Consider the following 17,345-nt stretch of genomic DNA (forward strand, 5'->3'; position numbering starts at 1 on the left):
GGCTGGGATTAAGGCGGATTGCTTGGTGTGGCCAGTTTCAGACAGTACAAAGCAAGGGGGCAATAGAGTGGAGGAAGAACTGGATCCAGTGCAAGAAAAGCAGAGGGGAAAGAAACAGAAAAGACAGCTGAAACGCAAGTGGCAAAGTAATCTCAAACTTCGTATCCTGGAGGCAAGAGTGCGGAGAGGAGGGGAGGGGGTTCAGGAAGCCTTGGCAATCCACAAGGGTAACATGATGATGTAGCGCTCAGAGCAATGCTTTACAGTGCCAGCGACCAATGATCAGTGTTCAGTTCTACCACTGTCTGTAAGGAGTGTGTACGTTCTCCCTGTGACCATGTGGGTTTCCTCTGGGTGCTCTGGTTTCCCCCCCACATCCAAAGATGTATGGTTAAGGTTAGTGAGTTGTGGGCAGCGGAAGCATGGTGACACCTGTGGGCTACCCAGCACAATCCTCACTCATTTGATTTGACGCAAACGAAGCACTTCTCTGGATGTTTCGTTGCACGTGGGACAAACAGAGCAATTTTAAAAATCTTTAGAGGTTATGGATTGTGGTTGAAAGGTAAAATATTTAAGGGGAATCTGAGAGAGAACTCTTCACTCAGAGAGTGTTGTGAATGTGCAGCAAGCTGTCAGCAGAAATGGTGGATGCAGGCTCAGTTGTGGCATTTTAGAGAAGGTTGGATAGGTACATGGATCAGAGGGGTATGGAGGGCTATGGTCCCGGTGCAGGTAGATGGGACTAGGCAAAAAGCCAGGCCTGCGTGGCTCGATGGGTGCACAGGCTTATTCTTCCTCTTGAACTGGAGCACTCAGCCCTTCAGGCTGAATCCGGCAAAGGCATCCAGTTGCCTAACAAGGTGGGGCAATGGATGGCCAAGCCAGGCTTGCCCGAGCGGAGATAAAGCAGAGGCAATGTGAAAGAGAATGAGGTATAAAGAGAATGAGGTATAAAGAGAATGAAGAACTGCACGGAGACCGTGCTCAGAGCTGAGAGTGGAAAAGGCTGAGGTGGTCTTGTGAGGGCAAGTCCAGACCCCCACAACTGAGTGTTTGGTTAGTGCCGATTTAAGGTAGGAAATGGTTCTCAGAATTGCAAAACCCAAATGGCCATTCAGGCAGCTGCAGCTGTGCTAGGACCTGGCCGGGGAAATGTTGAAATGTTTCCAAAAGACACTAAGGGTCCACTGGAGCCCATTGCTACTAGTTTCAGAAGGAATGACAGGCAGGACCAGGGAAGACAAGGCAGACCTACCTGTTACCAGGGGATTCTGCTTCAAGTAGCTAGGCAACACGAGACCAAAAAAGATGGAGAATCCAAGGACAAAGAGGTTGCGAGAGGAGTTGAGGTCAACAAACTGAAGGTTGGACAGTCCCACAGCTGTAATCATCCCTGCAAGCAAAGTGTTACGATTACCAAAAAAGGCTTCTTCACCGGAAAATATCTCAACTGACCTCCTCCCACTGGCAGACTTTCTGCCCCAGCAAGCTCCTCAAAATGGCAGGGCCCAGCGAGGGAAACAGGTTGGATGCCAGGAGAACTGATTACCTGCAGCCGATGCCAAAATACCTCATGTCTGCTTGAACCACCTAAACCTGCTGGACAACCCTCATGTTTATGAAGAGCAGAACATGGGCAGTGCTGTTCTCCTTCAGTACATTCCCTCTGAAAGTGCAGCACCTCATGAGTAATCCCTGCCCAGCAGTACTGACATCACACCTGCACCACCCCGCCGCCCCCCAAGTCCCTGGTGCTCATCCATTCCCTGCCCACCAACAAGCTATTAACTTCCGTCTACCCAGGCGCCAAAATGGCAACGAGCTGCGATCTGTGACAAAGTCACGGATCAGAGTAGTTGTTTTTTTTAAGGTTCATGGGGATGGTTTTGGAGACAGGGAGGGGAGTTAGGGCTTAGGAACAGGGACATGGGAGAGTTTGAGGACAGGCCGAAGTGCTAAGGCTCCACTCCGGGCTCGAAGGTCAGCGATGTGGACATGGCTGGAGAATAATCAAATCCAGGGGTTAGAAGACTGTGTATACACAGTATGTGGGTGGGTGGGAGGGAGGAACAGGGCTTGTTTTGGCTGCTGTTGCCTTGTCACTTGGTATGTTCTGTGTTGTTCTGCTAAGCATGGTGAGCATGCAATGCTGGGGCTGAAATATGTGGCACACTTGTGAGCTGCCAGCCACCTCACCCCCCACCTCACCCAGCACCTCCCCAGGTGGGCTGGTTGTTAATGCAAACGATGGCATTTCACTGTTAAAATGTACACGTGATAAAAAAATCTCAGTCTGAATCTCTCGGTGTTGGGACTGGGCCATAACCTCCTAACAAACCCATGCCCGGATGGGGGCAGACTGAATGCAACTGGAAGGGTATGAATGGGCCAACCCTTCCCCGCCCTCAGTCACTCAGCTCTTTCTTGCTCACCTGTCACTGTCAGTACACTCGATGAAAAAGCAAACATAAAATCTGCAGGTGCAAAATGAAAACGGAAACTGCTGGAAACCAGCAGCAGCAGGGAGTGGAGACACTAAGCAGGTCAGGCAGCACCTGCAGACAGAGGAACAGAGGTAATATTTCCCGACCTGCTGAGCGTTTCCACCGCCGTCTTAGTGGGTTCTGAGACCTGCAGTTACTGGATCCAAGGTAAAGGATGTGAGGGAGGGAGGGAACGTCCACTCAGACCATGAGAGGCCTGTGTTGGGCATTTTCATACCTTACAAGGCGCAGATTGGAAATCTGTGTGGGGCGCCACTCCTCACACAGACACTAGAGCAATGTGTGGTTAAGTGCCTTGCTCAAGGACATAGACACGCTGCCACAGCTGAGGCTCGAACTAGCGACCTTCAGATCACTAGACGAACGCCTTAACCACTTGGCCACGTGCCCAACAGAGGATGCAAGGTGAACCATCAACCCTTGCCCCAACCAACCCGCAAGCCAGCCCGTTAAATCTACACCACCCATGCCGAACTGTCACCCCAGGCAGCTGTTCCAGATGTTAGACAATGAAGATCTCAACATAAAACAGCAACGTACCAAACAAAGTGCAGAAGAGTGCTCCGAGGACTGGGTCCGGGAGCGAGGCAAAGAGTGCGCTGAACTTTCCGACGGTCCCCAGCAGAAGCATCATCACAGCCCCGTACTGTATCACCCTCCGGCTTCCCACCTGCGACACCAGAGAGGGTTATCAATGAGGACAGGTCCAAAACAAAATCAGCACCATGGCCAGCAGGAAAACCAGGAGGCAATGCAATGCAGAGACGACCGTCACACTGTGCCTGGGATCAGTCAACCCAGGATCAGGTCCTTCGGGTCCTTCACTGATTCTATTACGTTTCTTGGATTTCCTGAGTATGCCCACAAGAAAAAGAATCTCTCAGAGTTGTACACGGTGACATACATGTGCTCTGATAATAAATTTACTTTGAGCTTTGATTTGGAAGCCTTTCAGATTTGTAGAGAACAATTGCGAAAGGCTCGTAACTTCAGAGGAGTAACGCCAGGTCAGTAGGGCAGCGGCATTTCCAGTGCTCTGTGCTATGGTATTTGTTGCCTGCTGACCAGTTTGTGGCTGTTGGTGATCCAACAGAGGGGGATGGCAGCACCCCAACCTTATCTCCAGATCAAAGCCCGAGATAAAAAGTGAAGGCCCGTCCACCGTGGACATCTGATTGCTCATTTCATCTGGGGGAAGCAGTGAGTGCGAATTCCAGTTTCTTTTGTTCTCGATGAACAGCAGAGAATGTCCAGGATGGTCTTGACCAGGGGATCACAACCTAGGGTCCACAGACCCATTGGCTAGTGGTAGGGATCCATGGCATTAAGACAACCCTGCAATAGACAAAACAAATAGCCACAGGAGTTGAGCAGCTGAACTGGGGTTGGAGGGTGTTCCTCACTCAGCCACTGAATCCATTGTGATGTGTTTCACTTGACAGTTTATACTCCAAACTGTTGTTTAAAGGTGGCCACCATGGAGAAATTTGATACCAGAAACACCCCCACCACGCCTGTGAAAGACAATTTAACAGGGTCAGGCCGTGGCAAACTCTAACAGAGGTGGCAGCTCAATTGATGAGGCTCAGCCGCTGCAAATTCCAGATGTGCTCTTACCTTTGTGATTCCCAGCACTCCGATGTTGGGGCTGGAGGACGTGGAACCATTTCCAGTGCCAAACAGCCCATCCAGTACACAGGATAAACCTTCAATCATGATGCCCCTGCAGACACAGAAACACCAAGGTAAGAACAACTGCTTGGGTACTGCAATGAGAAGCAAATCAACCCTTGACAGTCAACTCCTACCCAAAGCAACACAAAGTGCTGGAGGGATTCCGCAGGCCAGGCAGCATCAATGGAAAAAGAGTGAACAGTCAACAGTTCAGGCCAGGTCCCTTCATCAGACCTTTCTCATGTTTGTGGGACCTCCAGCCCAAGTTACCCAGGGAGTTCAATCATGTTAGGCATCACAAATTAGAAATAGATCTGAAATTATGGTCCAGTATAGGAGCCAAGGTCATGATCATTGAGTAATAAGGCAGGAACCCAAGTATTGAACAGACTTTTCCTTCCTTTCTAGACTTATTAAAGTTCAGCCAAATCAAATGAAATAACCTTGGAGAGCCACCAAGCAGCAAGCTAGCTAGGCCTTTATTAAAAGCAGCACCCAGTCAGGAGCAAGAGGTAATTTTCAGCACCTTAGTGAGGGTGGTCAGTGCAAAGGAAATGCAGCACAAAAGTAATCAAGAGAGATGTAAGAGTCTGCAGATGCTGGAATCGGGAACATCTGCTGGGGAGGGTGGGGTGGGGGAGGGTGCCAGGAATTGTCAAGTGTTTTAGGTCAAAACTGTAGCGACTGACTAAAACTGGAGACACACGGGAGCTGTAACTGGAAAATATAAACACGAGAAAGTCTACAGATGCTGAAAATCCAAAGGAACACACACACAAGATGCTGGAGAAACTCAGCAGGTCAGGCACCACCTACGGAAAAGAGTACAGTCGGCCCTCCTTATCCGCGAGGGATTGGTTCCGGGACCCCTCGCGGATACCAAAAAAACTTGGATGCTCAAGTCCCTTATTCAACCTGTCTAAATGCGGTGGACCTTAGGACCCGGCGGCAGAGCTCTAAATGCGCAGTGTTTCTATTCATGAAAATAATCACGATTTAAAATAAAGTGGAAATAATAAAGCGATTGGAAAGAGGTGAAACGCCATCAGTCATTGGAAAAACGTTAGGCTACAGTCGGTCAATGATTGGAACAATTTTAAAGGATAAAGTGAGAAAGGCCCTGCCCCGATGAAAGCTACAATTATTACTAAGCAACGCAGTGGTTTAATTACTGCGTTTTGGGGTTTCGGGTTTTTGATCCTCCATATCAACCTGGCACGGATGGAGAGCAAGCTCGGGAGCGCTCTGTCATCGGATCGAACTTGGGAATTTCCGTTCTCGAGCCCGGCGCTGAAACATATGTTTTTTAAGTGTTTTATATGTATAGAAAGGTAAAATATATACTATATACTAAGACAAATGTTTGACTAACTGATGCTAAATAACACCGGACGTACCTGTTCCGACTTACTTAGTAAGAGAACTTGCGGTTTTTTTTGACCCTGATCCACGATAACCTACGCACATCCTCCCGTATACTTTAAATCATCTCTAGATTACTTATAATACCTAATACAATGTAAATACTATGTAAATAGTTGTTATACTGCATTGTTTAGGGAATAATGACAAGAAAAAAAAGTCTGTACATGTTCGAACAACAAGTGGTCGAAGAGCACTTCCGGGTTTTCTCGATTAGCGGTTGGTTGAATTCGCGCATGCGGAACTCGCGGATAAGGAGGGCCGACGGTAAACCATCGCTATTTTGGGCCAAAACCCTTCATCAGGACTGGAAAAAAGAGAAGTCAGAGTAAGAAGGTAGGGGAGGGGAGGAGGAAGTACCAGGTGATAGGTGATAGGTGAAACTCGGGAGAGGGGGAGGGGTGAAATAAACAGCTGGGAAGTTGATTGGTGACAGAAATAAAGGGCTGGTCAGGGGGGAATCTGATAGGAGGACAGAAGACCATGGAAGAAAAGGAAAGGGGAGGAGCACCCGAGGGAGGTGGTGAGCAGGTAAGGAGATAAGGTGAGGGAGAAAAACAGGAATGCGGAATCGTGAAAGGGTGGGGGGACAATTACTGGAAATTCAAGAAATCGATGTTCGTGCCACCAGGTGGGAGGCTACCCAGACAGAATATAAGGTGTTGCTCCTCCATCCTAAGTGTGGCCTCATCACAGCAGTAGAGGAGGCCATGGACTGACAGGTCAGAATGGCATTTGATTACAAGGCCATCAGGCAGTGGTCAACACAGAAGGTCCTGCAGACACTGCAGCATTGTTCCCCAATCAGATTGTCCAGACTATCTGGTAGAACGCTCCACTGCAAGGCCTCACCAGGACCTAGCCTGGCTGGCTATGAGAGGGGCCCTCCCAATCAGATCCTTCCTACATGCCAGGACTGGGCCTTGGCCCAAATAAAAAGTTTTTATTCATACAGCAAACCTTCAGGAGAATGAGTGCGGGAGAGTTTCACCCTCCTGACCTTCAACACAAAAATAACTATAAACCGTTAATTACAGTTTCAATTGCTATAATCGCCTACTTAACTTTAGCATTTTAAATTTGCAGAATACACATTCATAATAGCAGCACATCCCAAACTAGCACAACCTGCTTTGAATATTCAATACTGGTGTCTATTCCAAAAGCGTTTGAGTACGAAGTCCAGGCAGCCAAACCACAGTCTTTTTGTTAGTGTTGAAGGACGGCTCAGTGAACGTACAACAAACCAGCAGGTTAAGTACCAAAACAGATCTGTCCTGAACTGCGCATGAAGAGGCAGTGATACTTTTAACAATGTGCTAATTAGCAGGACATTCATCTATTATCTAGCCTTGGGTAGTTTCAATGGGACAGAGAATACCCCACACCCAATGATTGGTTTCACCAGCAACAAAGTTAAATTATCAAACAGGAGAAAATCTGCAGATGCTGGAGATCCAAAACAGTCCAGAAGAAGGGTTTCGGCCCGAAACATTGACTGTTTACTCTTTTCCACAGATGCTGTCTGGCCTGCTGAGTTCCTATGTGGGAAGATAAATTGTGTACAGGTTTTATTTCCTGAGGACTGGTTCTCATTTTAGTTAAACCATAACTACGCAATCCATAATGTCATAACTCCAGAATGACCCCCAACAAAATAAACAGCATCTGTCTTAATCCTACGTCTAGCCCTATCCGCTGTACCATAGACAGATGCTGCTTGACCTGCTAAATTCCCCCAGTGGGCTGTTAAGTTGCACAATGGTAATCAATTCTTGCTAAAACTTCAGGCATTTGATGAGACCACTGGAGGACTGCTACAGCTTTGGTCCCGTTATTTTTAGCAAGATTTTAGGATCTCGCACTGTAGTTTGTGTAGACAAGATATATTTGACTCATTCTTGGGGTGAAGGGCTTGCTTTATATTGAGTTGACCAGAACTAGCTTCACAGGAGTTTAAAAGAATAAGTGGTGACCTTATTGGAAAACACGATTCCATGGTGGACTGACAAGATGGATGCTGAGAGGGGAACGTAGAACTAGGAACACGAGTGATTCCCCAGATGCTGGAAATGCAGAGCCACACACACACATGTAAAGTGCTGGAGGAACGCAGTGGGCCAGGTAGCACCCACGGGGAGGAATATACAGTTGACAATTTAGGCCAAAACCCACCATCAGGACTGAATCTTGGCCTGAAACATCGCCTGTTTATTCCTCTCCGTAGATGCTGCCTCAGCTGCTGAGATTTTCTAGAACTAGGAAGACAGTTTCAAGATAAAGGGTCACCAAACTATGACCAAGGAGGAATTTCTTCTCTGAATGGAAGAGAATTCCAGGAATTCTTACCTTGGGAGTTGAGGATGCTGAGCTATTGACGCAGTCAAGGTCATTATAGATTTTCCAGAGACATTGGAAAATCAAATTGGCTTTCCGGCAACAGTGACCTACTCATAGCCAACAAAGGTGCTTTGGTCCTTTTTAAACTTCTTCTTTATGATCATAAAACAAATCCGGACTTTTAAGAACTTCAGGTATCGTAGAACTACCTCATCAGCAAATTGACTAAGCTAGAAGAGTTGGATTTGGTGCAGCTTGTGTTGCTGCCTGCTGCAGGAAAGCATCAGAGTCAGTGTACGAAGGTGGTGTGCAGTCTAACAGAGAGTGATTACTTTGGTTATTTTTCTTGTGATTGCACAACCCTGTTGGACATTGGTAATGTAGTAAACTGCGAGTCCAGATCATGGCCTCTGTTGCAGTGCGGACTAGGCCTCAGGCCACAGCGTCCATGCTGGATTGTGGGCAGGCCCCCCCCCTCCAGTGCTGCCCTCTGATGTTCACTTGGTGGAAGACGAGGTGGATTGGATGCAAGCATTTGTCTACGGACTGTTGAGGCCTTGTTCCTGCCAACAATCAGCCGTGCACCATCAATCTGCAGGATGTCACTCTTGGACTTGGGCTATATTATATTTTTTGTGTGACTATATGTTTACTGTTATCTTATATGTGCCATAAGTGTCTTGTGCTATGTATGACTGTGCTTTGCACCTTGGCTCCGGGGGAACGCTGTTTTGTTTAGCTGTATTCATGTATGGTTGAATTATAATTAATCTTGAAGGATAATCTTGAAATACTGGAGGAACTTAGCAGGTCAGGCAGCATCCATGGAAATAAATAAATAGTCGACCTTTCGAGCCAAGACCCTTCATTGGGACTGGAAAGGAAAGGGCAAAAAGCCAGAATAAGAAAGTGCGGGGGTGGGAGGGGAAGGAGTGCAAGCTAGAAGGTCAAACCAGGTAGGTGGCGGGGGGGGTGGAATTAAGTGAGAAACTGGGAGGTGGTAGGTGAAGAAAGCGAAGGGCTGGAGAAGAAGGAATCTGAGAGGAGAGTAGGCCATGGGAGAAAGGTAAGGAGAAGGGGCACCGGAGGAGGAGACAGGCAGGTGAAAAGGAGAAAAGAGCTAAGAGGGGGACCAGAGAGGAGAATAGAAGGAAAGGTAAGGGGGATGGGGAAAAGTTACCAGAAGTTGGAGAAATTGATGCTCCTGCACTCAGATTGGAGGCTACCTGGACAGAACATGAGAAGTTGTCTCACCATACCAGCACAGAAGGCAATGGACTGACATGTCGAACAGGAAATGGGGACGGGAATTAAAATAGTTGGTCACCAGGAAATCCTGCTTTTTACAGATGGAATGAAGATGATTGACAAAGCAGTCCCCCCAATCTATGTCCGGTCTCACTGAATTCATTAGGTGACCCCAACAGATTAGCAGGTGAAGTGTTGCTCATCTGGACAGACTGTTTGGGGCCCTGGATGGAGGTGAAGGAGGTGGTGAATGGGCAGGGATAGGTGCCAGGAGGGAGGTCAGTGGGGAGGGATGAAGGGACAAGGAAATCCTGAGACAGTGATCCCTGTGGAAAGTGGGGGGGGGGGGGGGATGGGGAGGCAAGGACGTGCTTGGTGGTAGGGGCCCACTGAAGATAGCGGAAGCTACGGAGAATGTTGTACTGGACGTGGAGACTCATAGGGTGGAACGTGAGGACAAGAGGAACTCTATCCCTGTTAAAGTGGTGAAGGCGGACGTTCAGGAAATGGAGGAAATGTGGGTGAGGGCAGCATCAATAGTGGAAGAAGGGAAACACCATTCTTTGAAGAAGGACACCTTTACCTTCCCCTTTTTTCCCCTCCATTCACCACTCTGGTACCCCTCTTACCTCTTCTCTTCTCCTGCCCATCCTCTTTCCCTTCCTCCCAAGGTCCACTGTCCTCTCCTAGATGATTCCTTCTTTTCCAGTTCATTCCCTTTTCTACCTATCACCTCCCAGCTACTTACTTCATCCCTCTCCCTCACCCACCTGGCTTCACCTAACACCTTCTAGCTTGTGCTCCTTCCCACCCCGCCGCCCAATTTCTTACTCTGACATCTTCCCTCTTCCTCTGCAGTCCAGAAGGGTCACACCCCGAAACGTCAACTATTTATTTGCATAGATGCTGCCTGACCTGCTGACTTCCTCCAGAATTTTGTGTACGTGTGTTGCTCTGGATTTCCAGCTTCTGCAGAATCTCATGTTCGTGATTTGAAACAACACTGCACCCGCCTCTGCAGCAGGGAGGCCTCACGAACACCGAGCTCTTCTACAGAAACAGCTAGCTACGTGACAGTTGATAGGATCACCACTGTGATGCAGGGGTTGTTTGATGTGGGGAAGGTGACCTAGGCGCTATTTGTGGTATAACTTGAAAAGATCTATATGACAGGCTAAGGGCATTCCACCCAGCAGCTCACAACCTAGCCACATCTTTCTCTCAGAAACCAGGCTTCCGATTTGCCCCCCAGCCATAGTTACAGAATACAATCATACACACAGGTTAAAACCAGTACATCACACACACAGACGCCACATACATCAGATGCACACCTACATAAACACATACTGTACAATTGTACACACACAGATGAAGAAAACCAGGATTCCAGCCGCACCCCCTTACAGCACACACATTCACAGACATATACACACACACAGCTGCATCTAACGTATGCATTACATACAACAGCACAGCACAGGAACTGGCCCCTTGGTCACAATGTTGTGCCAAACTAATCAAAACTCGTGATTAACACACCAGTTAAATCAGTCCCTTCTGCAAGCACACCAACCATATCCCTCCATCGTCTGCACATTCACATGCCTATCTAAAAGCCTCTTCATATTTGGCCATGATGGAATGGCAGAGCCCACTCGATGGGCTGCATGCCCTAATTCTGCTCCTAAGTCTTATGGTATTTGCCTCCACCACGAATCACCAGCAACACATTTCAGGCATCCACCACTCTGTGTAAAACAAACCTGCTCCACACATCTCCTTTAACCATGACCCCCACCCTCTGCCACCACCTCACGTTAAATGTAAGCCCTCTAATATTATTTTGATTCTGGGTAAAAGATTCCAGCTATGGGCCCAAAGATAGTAAAGTCCCCTGGTCCTGATGGAATGCATCCCAGGGTACTGAAAGAAATGGCAGAAGTTATAGGAGAGGCTTTGGTGATAATTTACCAGAGTTCTCTGGACTCTGGGCAAGTCCTGACAGATTGGAAGATGGCAAATGTCACACAACTGTTCAAAAAGGCAGGTAACTATAGTTAGTTTAACATCTGTAGCTGGGAAAATGCTTGAAACTATCATTAAGGAAGAAATAGTGAGGCATCTGGAAAGAAAAGGCAGTCCTGTTTGATAAACTTACTGGAGTTTTTTGAGCATATAATGAGCGCAGTGGATAGAGGGGAACAGATGGATATTATTAACTTGGACTTCCAGAAGGCGTTCGATAAGGTGCTGCATAAAAAACATCCACAAAGGTAAGGATACATAGAGTTGGGGGTGATGTATTAGCATGGATAGGGCATTGGTTAACTAATAGAAAGCAGAGAGTCGGAATGGGTGTTACTCTGGTAGGCAATCAGTGGTGAGTGGTGTGCCACAGGGGTTGGTGCTGGGCCCTCAACTGTTCACGATATGTTGAATGCAGAGGGCCTTGGGAGTGTCTGTGCATGAATCACAAAAGGTTGGTTTGCAGATGCAGCAGGCTATCAAGAAGGCAAATGGAATGTTGGCCTTCATTGCTAGAGGGAGTGAATTTATGTGCAGGGAGGTCATGCTGCAACTGTACAGGGTACTGGTGAGGCCGCACCTGGAGTACTGCGTGCAGTTCTGGTGCCCTTACTTCAGGAAGGATATACTGGCTTTGGAGGAGGTGCAGAGGAGGTTCACCAGGTTGATTCCAGAGACGAGGGGGTTAGACTATGAGGAGAGACCGAGTTGCCTGGGACTGTACTCGCTGGAATTCAGAAGAATGAGAGGAGATCTTATAGAAACATACAAAATTATGAAAGGAATAGATAAGACAGAGGCAGAAAAACTGGTAGGTGAGACTACAACTAGGGGACATAGCCTCAAGGTTCAGGAGAGAATATTTAAGATGGAGCTGAGGAGAAACTGCTTTTCCCAGATATTGGTGAATCTGTGAAATTCTCTGCCTAGTGAAGCAGTGGAGGCTAACTCAGTAAATATATTTAAGACAAGTTTGGATAGATTTTTGCATAGTAGGGAAATTAAGGGTTATGGGGAAAAGGCAGGTAGGTGGAGATGAGTCCATGGCCAGATCAGCCATGATTTTATTGAATGGTGGAGCAGGCTTGACGGGCCAGATGGCCTACTCCTGCTCCTGTTTCCTATGTTCTATTCACTCTATCTGTGTCTCTCATAATTTAAAAAACTATGATGGCAATTCTTCCCAATGAAGGACCTGTGGACCAGAAGATCTTTTAGAATTACCTGGTCACTTAAGTGTCACCATTACTGATACTCGGGTTTTATTTCTGATTATTTATTTAGTTACCCAGCTGCTCAGACTCTTGTCTCTAGTCTAACAGCCCACTGCACTCTTAATCCAGTGACAAGCTGTTGCATAGCTAACACTCTCAACCAGAAGCTCCAAGTCCAAGTTTGAATTGTGGGATCCAACGATCCTGGCCCAGCACAGCAACAACCCTGGCCCTGATGCTGACTCTCCTGAAAATTAAAAGCTTGTCTCTCACTTTCACACAACTGAGGCTAGGTTGTGTTGACTTGAAGCAGAATGAGTTGAAGCAGATCTTTAGTGAATCTAGCCTCATCTGCAAGATGGCGTCCATGGCAACCGATGAACAAATGAATGAGTCGAGTGCAGAGGACACAATGTACTCATTAAAAAGGGGAGAGAAACAGGAACTGCTCTGACCAGGGTGACTGTCACTAGGGGCAACTAATGGCCAATACTTCCAAATGAATACATTTCCAAACATGCCATTTAGAGGTCATAAACGCAAGGACAGAGAGATGTGTGCGCACACACACAGATGAGCAAACCTGTGGCAAAAAGTTCAATGGTCGGGTTGAGAGGAAGACCCAGCAGGAAAAGGTGAAGAAAATGCAGAAAAAGATGAGTTCAAGGGGTTGGAAGAAAAGGGGCAACGGAACGATGAAAGAGCAAATAGCAGACACGAGGCGAGCACGTACCTACAGGGAGAGCAAAAGAAAATATACTGTAAAAGGAAAAAGATAAAAAGTTTAGGGATTAATAGCAGAGAAATCCAAGGGAAGGAAGAAAGGAATGAGGGGAAAAAGCAAAAACAGTGAGTTACAGCAGAATAATTTAACAACGATTTTACACACACAGGCACAGGATTCCTCCTGTGTTTAGGTACCTGTTGATTGCATGAACCGGTGGGGGAGGAGCACAGGACAGCCTGGCACAGGCGTAGTAATCACCGATGGACTCAATGATACTGGCAACCACTGCACTCAGCATCCCTATCACTCCAGCTGCTGAGACGGTCGGGACACCCCACTGACCTGCAAAGAACCAGCACAATGGTCAGTACCGTTCAAAGATCGAGAGCTTCAACGTCACAACCTTCACAGACCCCTGTCAACCAAGCCAGGTGAGCTTCAAAAAAAATCCCCAGCTGAGTTACAGACAAAACTGTGAAAACTAATGTTTATTTTAAATAATTATGGCAATTTGCTAGTCATTGGGCACATCCATTTCTGGGGGGAGAAACAGCTTAAATGTTGTAATTAAATAAAGCTTATATCTTGAGATACAAGACACTGCAGATGCTGGCATTTAGAGCACAGAATGTGCTGGAGGAACACAGTCGGGTCAGACAGCATCTGTGGAGGGAAATGCTCCATCAACGTTTCAGTTCAAGACCCCTCATCCGAAGCCAACCCAGTTGAAGGGTCTTGACCCGAAATGCTGACTGTCCACATCTCTCCGCAGATGCTGCCTGAGTTCCTCCAGCACTTTGTGTTGCTCCAAGTCATCACTGGAGTGCTTTAAGCAACATACAAAATGCTGGAGGAACTCAGCAGGCCAGGCAGGCTCTATGGAAAAGCGTATTGTCGATGTTTCAGGCCAAGACCCTCCAGCAGGACTCACTGTCCTGCTGGAGGGTCTCAGCCCAAAACATTGACTGTACTCTTTTCCATAGATGCTGCCTGGCCTGCTGAGTTCCTCTAGCGTTTTGTGTGTGTTGCTTGGATTTCCAGCATTTACAGATTTTCCGTTATTTGTGACTGGAGTGCTTTAGCTTATTAGCTCGCTTTCAGCCAATGCACAAACCTTAGAGAGCGTGGCAGGCGACCGATCCCATCCCAAGGAGAGCACTGTTCAGGTTTGCCAAGTCTGGGGATAGCTCTGCTTACAGCAAGGCCTTGGAGCAGCCAAGAGCGACCTGGTGACCACCCCCCACCTCCGCCCAAGGAGACACCGTCCTGGGTGGTATAGCCCACTGTAACAACTACCTTGCTTGGTGGAACCCATAATAATGCAACCACAGACTGGATATTTATAATTAAAACTGCTGTTAACGATAGGCAAAAGAAGCATGCCACTATTGCATAGCATAATACTGTTTATAAATTTCACACAACTCAAAAAGTAAGATTTATTTTCATTGCTTACGCTTTCTTTGGTATCCTAAATTGCATGTTGCAGTTGGGATCAAACTATTAATGAAGCTGTTGTGAATAGGGCAGAATGTGCAACATTCCAATTCAACCCACCTGATGTCAGTACTTTTCTCTGCATTTGTCTCCTCCCACCCTTGGTTAATCTCCCACACATGTTCTTGGGTTTTAAAGTGTTAGGGCAAGGAGACAGTGTCACATTAGCTTGAGGCTCCTTCCTCCCACCACTGTGACACAAGGCAGCCATTAATAGATTCTCTGCTTTTAGTTAATGGGGTAGAAAGGAGGAAAGGGAGAGAGTAAAGTCACTGCTATCTGCATCTCAAATCCAATCTGAAGGCTGTGTATGAATTTAAATCCAGGGCGTTAAGTACATAAACCTCAGTTGACACACTTAGATAACCAGAGCACCATAAGAATGCTGGAGTATTCTTAACACTTTATTTTTTCTTATTATTATCGATACATTGTTTAGCTTTGTTAATCAGTTATTTGGTAATTTGATTCCTCATTGTACATACTGACATGTTGACTTGATTACTTTAATGTTTTTTTTGTTGATCTCAATAATAATCAATAAAAAAGATTTTTAAAAAAAGTGTTGCACTGTCATCCAGCAGCAAAGAAGAGGAGGAATTTCTTTAGCCAGGAAGTCGTGAATCTGTGGAATTCATTGCCACAGGCAGTTGTGGAGGCCAAATCTTTATGTATATTTAAGGCAGGGGTTGATACGATTCTTGATTGGTCAGGGCACGAAGGGATGGGGTGGGGGGGGAGGCAGGAGATTGGGGTTGAGAGGGAAAAAGGATCAGCCATGATGAAATGACAGAACAGAGTCAATGGGCCAAATGGCCTAACTCTGCTGCAATGTTTTATGGTCTAATTACAATGTTTTAAATAATATTGACAGGTCTATGGATAGAAAGCGTTTAAGAGGAATATGGGTCAAATCCAGGCAAATAGTTCTAACGCAGATAAATAGATATCCCGGTTGACACAAGCGATTTGGGCTGAAGGGCTTGTTTCCACGCTGTACAACACTGATTCTACAACTTAGTTCAGAATCAGATTTAATATCACCAGCATATGACGTGTAACTTTTACCTATGAGGCAGTACAATGAAATATGTAACGATAAAGAAAAGGAACTGTTAAGTATTGTATGCATGCGTGTCTGCGTCTAATTAAGTGTCCTTAGGCTTCTGTACCTCCTCCCCGATGGCAGCAATGAGAACAAGGCAAGACCTGGGCGATGGGAGTCTGTAATGATAGGCGCCGTCCTGAAAACTACGGAGAACTCTGGCTAATATTTAACCCTCAAACAACATCACTAAGGTTAAAAATCAAATGCATATAAGGGGTGGAAATGTGAAATAAAAACAGGATTTTCTGGAAATACTCAGCAGGTCAGGCAGCATCTACAGAGTCAAAGTTTCTGGCCAAGAAATGTTAAATCCAGCATTTTCTATTTTCATTTCAGCACATTATATACCAGTGGGAACTTCTGCGCTCTCATAAAAAGAAGCATTTGGGGCATCCTGCGATTGTGAGAAGCTCCATACAAATTAGAGCTCACCATCTGACCTATCTGCAGAGCCAACAGACAATAGGTGCAGGAGTAGACCATTCGGCCCTTCGAGCCAGCACTGCCATTCACTGTGATCATGGCTGATCATCCACAATCAGTATCCAGTTCCTGCCTTATCCCCATAACCTTTGATTCCACTATCTTTAAGAGCTCTATCCATCTCTTTTTTGAAAGCTTCCAGAGACTTGGCCTCCACAGCCTTCTGGGGCAGAGCATTCCATATATCCACCACTCTCTGGGTGAAAAAGTTTTTCCTCAACTCCGTTCTAAATGGCCTATCCCTAATTCTTAAACTGTGGCCTCTGGTTCTAGACTCACCCATCAGTGGGAACATGCTTCCTGCCTCCAACATGTCCAATCCCTTAATAATCTTATATGTTTCAATAACATGCTTCCTGCCTCCAACATGTCCAATCCCTTAATAATCTTATATGTTTCAATAAGATCCCCTCTCAATTCCAGAGTATACAAGCCCAGTCGCTCCAATCTTTCGACATATGACAGTCCCTACATCCCGGGAATTAACCTTGTGAACCTATGCTGCACTCCCTCAATAGCAAGAATGTCCATCCTCAAATTTGGAGACCAAAACTGCACACAGTACTCCAGGTGTGGTCTCACCAGGGCCCTGTACAGCTGCAAAAGGACCTCTTTGCTCTTATACTCAATTCCCCTTGTTATGAAGGCTGGCCTGACACTTCCGAGTTTCCCTTCTCCCTCTCAAATTGTAGATTAAAACTTATCATATTATGGTCACTACCTCCTAATGGCTCCTTTACCTCGAGGTCCCTGATCAAATCCGGTTCATTGCACAACACTAAATCTAGAATTGTGTTCTCTCTGGTAGGCTCCAGTACAAGCTGTTCTAAGAATCCATCTCGGAGGGACTCCACAAACTCCCTTTCTTGGGGTCCAGTACCAACCTGATTCCTCCAGTCTACCTGCAGGTTGAAGTCCCCCATAACAACTGTAGCATTACCTTTGCGACATACCAATTTTAACTCTTGATTCAACTTACACCCTACATCCAGACTACTGTTTGGGGGCCTGTAGATAACTCCCATTAGGGTCTTTCTACCCTTAGAATTTCTCAGTTCTATCCATACTGACTCTACGTCTCCTGATTCTATGTCCAC

General features: G+C 46.5%; 1 protein-coding gene across 1 annotated transcript in view; it reads right to left on the reverse strand.

The window, feature by feature from the left end:
* Positions 1-17,345, reverse strand: part of slc23a2 (solute carrier family 23 member 2) — a 129,031-nt gene that overhangs the window by 9,655 nt on the left and 102,031 nt on the right. The window contains exons 11-14 of the mRNA XM_063056974.1: positions 13,355-13,502; positions 4,125-4,230; positions 3,048-3,177; positions 1,259-1,396 (exon numbers count right to left, since the gene is read on the reverse strand). Coding sequence (XP_062913044.1) covers positions 1,259-1,396; positions 3,048-3,177; positions 4,125-4,230; positions 13,355-13,502 — 522 coding nt within the window. The remainder of the gene's footprint in view (positions 1-1,258; positions 1,397-3,047; positions 3,178-4,124; positions 4,231-13,354; positions 13,503-17,345) is intronic.

Source organism: Mobula hypostoma, chromosome 8 (genome assembly GCF_963921235.1).
Source record: "Mobula hypostoma chromosome 8, sMobHyp1.1, whole genome shotgun sequence".
In the NCBI taxonomy this organism is placed as follows: Eukaryota; Metazoa; Chordata; class Chondrichthyes; order Myliobatiformes; family Myliobatidae; genus Mobula; species Mobula hypostoma.